Genomic DNA, 5,471 nt, shown 5'->3' with positions numbered 1-5,471 from the left:
GGCTGTTGACTGACTTATATATTACATCAATATTTATCTTCTTCCCAATAACTGAAGTGTTGACCGTGGGAGGGAATAATCGACTCGAATAATGAATTAATAATTTTTCGTGTTAATATGTTTTTTATACTTGCCATACTACTGCCAGGTTTGTATTCTTTGGTTAGTCACGTAATGATTGGAGATGTTTATCACAAACACTTCTCTATACGCCTCTTTGTGTGCTGAGAAGCGTAGGGAAGATTTCTGGATAACCAGTCTGAGGTGTTACAGGATTATCAGTCTTGAGGTTTACTGGATAACCAGTCGGAGGTTGAACTGGATAACCAGTCTGAGGTGTTACAGGATAACCAGTCTGTGGTGTTACAGGATAACCTGTCTGAGGTGTTACAGGATAACCAGTTTGAGGTGTTACAGGATAATCAGTCTTGAGGTTTACTGGATAACCAGTCGGAGGTTGAGCTGGATAACCAGTCAGGTGGTACTGGATAACCAGTCTAAAGTGTTACTGGATCACCAGTCTGAATTGTTACTGGATAACCAGTCTGAAGTGTTACAGGATAACCAGTTTGAGGTGTATTGGATAACCAGTCTGAAGTGTTACTGAACCACCAGTCTGAATTGTTACTGAATAACCAGTCTGAAGTGTTACTGGATAACCAGTCTAAAGTGTTATAGGATAACCACTATGAGGTGTACTGGATATCCAGTCTGAAGAGTTACAGGACATCCAGTCTGAAGTGTTACTGGATATATTTTTGACCTAGGCTAACCCACTTCATTCACACGAACGCAAGCGTTCAGTAAAGATTACCATTGTAGAACAAAAATGTTGAAAGCAGCTGAAGCTGTTCCACTATGTAATTGGGTATAGACGTCTTTTATAAAGGCGTTCAGGAGAAGAGTAGATAGTGACCAAGATGTGGCCAACCACCCAACAAGTATACAGACTGACGCCATCAAGGACATCCCAGAGTCTGTTTGGATATCTTCTTGAGATGGTTATCTTGAGATGATTTCGGGGCATTGGTGTCCCCGCGGCCCGGTCCTCGACCAGGCCTCCACCCCCAGGAAGCAGCCCGTGACAGCTGACTAACACCCAGGTACCTATTTTACTGCTAGGTAACAGGGGCATAGGGTAAAAGAAACTCTGCCCATTGTTTCTCACCGGCGCCCGGGATCGAACCCGAGGCCACAGGATCACAAGTACAGTGTGCTGTCCGCTCGGCCGACCGGATACCTTTTAATTCGGAGCCCAATAGGTTAACCTCTTCAGATGGTCAGAGACCATTTTTGTCCCGGGATTCAGGCCCCGAGCTAATTTTTCTATTGGATCCAACGTGTGCAACTCGACACAGAGGCCTAGAAAACCCAGTAGAGAGCACGTGATGTTTATTTCCCAGAGGGACCTGGATGATGTGGGAATTGTGGAGATGTTCGAAGTTTTCCCCGAGCCAGACCAGCCCCAGCCCAAGATGGGCTTTGCTGGCACTACCAGTAGGGTTGGACGCGGCTTCATACTGGGACAGGATTGTGTGATGTCTCTCACCGCTTGGTCATGTTGGGTAACTGTGTAGCCAGAACGTGTGACGAGGATGGTGCTTCGTCGGTCATTACTAATAGTGAAGAAGGTGGTGCTTCGTCGGCCATTACTAATAGTGAAGAAGGTTACGCTTCATCGGCCATTACTAATGGTGAAAGAAGGTGGTGCTTCGTCGGTCATTACTAATGGTGGAGGTGATGCTTCATCGGTCATTACTAATGGTGGAGGTGGTGCTTCGTCGGTCATTACTAATGGTGGAGGTGATGCTTCATCGGTCATTACTAATGGTGGAGGTGGTGCTTCATCGGTCATTACTAATGGTGGAGGTGGTGCTTCGTCGGTCATTACTAATGGTGGAGGTGGTGCTTCGTCGGTCATTACTAATGGTGGAGGTAGTGCTTCGTCAGTCATTACTAATGGTGGAGGTGGTGCTTCGTCGGCCATTACTAATGGTGGAGGTGGTGCTTCGTCGGTCATTAGTAATGGTGGAGGTGGTGCTTCGTCAGTCATTACTAATGGTGGAGGTGGTGCTTCGTCGGCCATTACTAATGGTGGAGGTGGTGCTTCGTCGGCCATTACTAATGGTGGAGGTTGTGCTTCGTCGGCCATTACTAATAGAGACAAGCATGTGGCATCGAGACATGAAAGTCGGTATAGCATATCTAAGGAAGCTATATAAGTCGAGCCATCGTCAGGGGATGTGATCAGGGGTCCATGATCAACGTGTCTCAGTACCTAACAGTGAGGTATTATTAGGTGTCAGAAAGTGAAAGTTATAACAGTGATTTTCACATTCCTATCAAGAATGCCAAGAAACGTGTTCTTGAACCTTACCACACGTAGGGCAGCAGCGAGCACCAGTCTCCAGCTTCAAACTGGGCAGCTGCCCACTTAAACGCAATTGTTCCAAGGTTAACTTGCTTACAATGCAATTTGATGTTTTCAACGAGTGTAGCTGTTAATTTATAAATTTTTTGGGTGGACATCAACAAGAGTTGCCTCGTATGTGCCAATAAGCCTTCTGCAATGACTTTCATTCTTATGTTCTTATGCATTTTGCAGTTATCTCTATTCTTGTGTTCTTATATCTTACTCTTTTTAGGCCCCATTTAGATTATGCACTTCAGTTTTGGTCGCCATACTATAGAATGGATATAAACTCACTAAAACTCGTCCAGTAATGGATGACAAAGTTAATCCCACAAATTAGAACCTTGTCAAATGAAGAAAGATTGACAAAGCTTAATTTACCATCCCTACAAACTCAAAGAATTAGAAGTTACAGTATAGAGGTGTGCAAGGTGCAAGTGCTCAAGCGAAGCGTATACAGGGTGGTTGATTTGTGGAACCAATTACCGCATAGCGTGGTGGAGGTGAGGTCCCTTCATTGTTTCAAGCGTGGGTTGGACATGTATATGAGTGGGATTGGGTGGCTATAAATAGGAGCTGCCTCGTATGGGCCAATAGGCCTTCTGCAGTTTCCTTTATTCTTATGTTCTTAGGATAACCAGTCTGAGGTGTTACTGAATAACCAGTCAGAAGTGTTACTGGATAACCAGTCTCAGGAATTACTGGATAACCAGTCTGAAGTGTTACAGGATATCCAGTCTGTAGTGTTACAGAATAACCAGTCTGAAGTGTTAAAGGATATCCAGTCTGAGGTGTTACTGGATAACAAGACTGTAATGTTACTGGATAATCAATCTGAAGTGTTACCGGACAACCAGTCTGAGGTGTTACTGGATAACCAGTCTGAAGTGTCACCGTGACTACTGACTTGAGAGTAGCTGTCACAGCGTTAGAATAGCTGCCGACGTGATGATAAATGACTGTCACAACTTAAGCATGACTCCAGACATTCTAATAACTCTCACAGGGTAAGCATGACTAGACCTAATAATAACTGCCCCTGAAACACTGAGTTTAACTCTTGACGTAACACAATGGTCATAATATAACCTGAAGGCCGTACTCCGCCCAGTATATAAAGACATTGATTTTGTAATGCATTAAAAAAATTATTGTATGTTTTCATGTTGTTATATAGCCAGACGTGACTCAAGTCTTGGAAGCAAATATTGTTCAACAAAATTATGTCTTTTATTTAATAGCTGTGCTGAAAACTGTAGAGAAAAGCGGATGAGCCATCAGAAAAGCGTTAGGTTGAAAAAATCTATATGGAGTTATTTCCGAAGAGCGTGGCTAGCCCTGGAAGGCGGGTGGCTGTGCAACACCACTTTAGGCTCTGCTCGTCCAAGCTGCTGCCAACCCCACACACGCATTTGTCTGTTTAACCTACCGGGTAACCAAAACAAAAAATTCTAGAATAAATTAATATTTTGTATATTATAATTTGATATACAGATGGATTTAGAATAGGTCAGGTTAGGTCAGGTTACACACGGTGTTCTGGTTCCCTTATCAATTATTATCATTTCAACCCGTACTCTGTGCTCGTCCAAGCAGCCCCAGCCACTGACGGATTCATCAATTTACTTAAATATAAATAAATAGTCGTATATATATTTTATTTTTGAATATAGTTAGGCCTAGATAAATTTATTTTATGTGATACGACTCCATTTATAAATTATTTTTATATGGAGTAAGAAGGATCAGCATTGTGCGACTGGGACACAGGGAACATAACAGAGCAGTTCAAGACCGGTTGAACATCATCACTTGTCAGTCATGTGCGAAGTATTTTTTCATTCATGAACAATAGGACTGGCGGCTGGATTAGTAAACTTATTTAAAACACTTTACATGTCACTTACAACTGACAGAGTTAAAATGCACAAGGAAGTCAGAACAGCGTGAAGCACTTGTGAAAATAATTTGAGCAGGACGGGGATCGAACCAGCGTTCTTGGTCACCTCAGACGCGTGCCTTAACCCATTTGACAACTGTACATAATAAGTAATTTCGTCTAGGATCAGACTGAGTTCGAATCCTCTACGATTGCTTCATTCACTTCTTGTGTTCGTAGCACACCTTTAGTTATTTAAATATCTGACCATAGTTTCTAACAGAACCAAACATTGTAATCTAATCCTCTCTAATAATAACTGCGCGAAAAACTATAATGTAAAGTAATATTTTATTTATATATGAGTAAATACAGTTTTGACTTGCTGAGTATAAATTAATTTATGATTTATCCTTTGGGACCGCCTCTTTCACGGTCGTAGTCCGAGGATGAGACCAGGCATAGCTCCCGTATGATAACAAATGAAATAATAGTGCAAAGGCTTGAGATGAAACAAGTGCCACCAGGACAGTGTTAGCACCACCAGGACATTGTTAGCACCACCAGGACAGTGTTAGCACCACCAGGAAAGTGTTAGCACCACCAGGACATTGTTAGCACCACCAGGACAGTGTTAGCACCACCTGGACAGTGTTAGCACCACCTGGACTGTGTTACCACCACCAGGACAGTGTTAGCAACACCACGACAGTGTTAGCACCACCAGGACAGTGTTAGCACCTTCAGCACAGTGTTATCACCACCAGGACAGTGTTAGCACCACCAGGACAGTGTTAGCACCACCAGAACAGTGTGTTAGCACCACCAGGACAGTGTTAGCAACACCTGGACTGTGTTAGCACCAACAGGATAGTGTTAGCATCACCAGGGCAGTGTTATCACCACCAGGACAGAGTTAGCACCACCAGGACAGTGATAGCACCACCAGGACAGTGTTAGCACCACCAGGACAGTGTTAGCATCACCAGGAAAGTGTTAGCACCACCAGGAAAGTGTTAGCACCATCAGGACAGTGTTAGTACCACCAGGACAGTGTTAGCACCACCAGGACAGTGTTAGCACCACCAGGACAGTGTTAGCACCACCAGGACAGTGATAGCACCACCAGGACAGTATTAGCACCACCAGGACAGTGTTAGCAACACTTGGACTGTGTTA

At 43.6% G+C, this 5,471-nt stretch overlaps 1 protein-coding gene across 1 annotated transcript; it reads right to left on the bottom strand.

The window, feature by feature from the left end:
• Nucleotides 1–1,675: 1,675 nt before the first annotated feature.
• Nucleotides 1,676–2,152, bottom strand: LOC138370546 (uncharacterized). Its single transcript, XM_069334931.1, has one exon. The coding sequence runs from the start codon at nt 2,150–2,152 to the stop codon at nt 1,676–1,678; it is 477 nt and encodes a 158-aa protein (XP_069191032.1).
• Between the last annotated feature and the right edge of the window lie 3,319 nt (nt 2,153–5,471).

This window comes from Procambarus clarkii, chromosome 32, assembly GCF_040958095.1.
Source record: "Procambarus clarkii isolate CNS0578487 chromosome 32, FALCON_Pclarkii_2.0, whole genome shotgun sequence".
Taxonomy (NCBI): Eukaryota; Metazoa; Arthropoda; class Malacostraca; order Decapoda; family Cambaridae; genus Procambarus; species Procambarus clarkii.
This window is presented reverse-complemented; position numbering and strand designations above follow the sequence as displayed.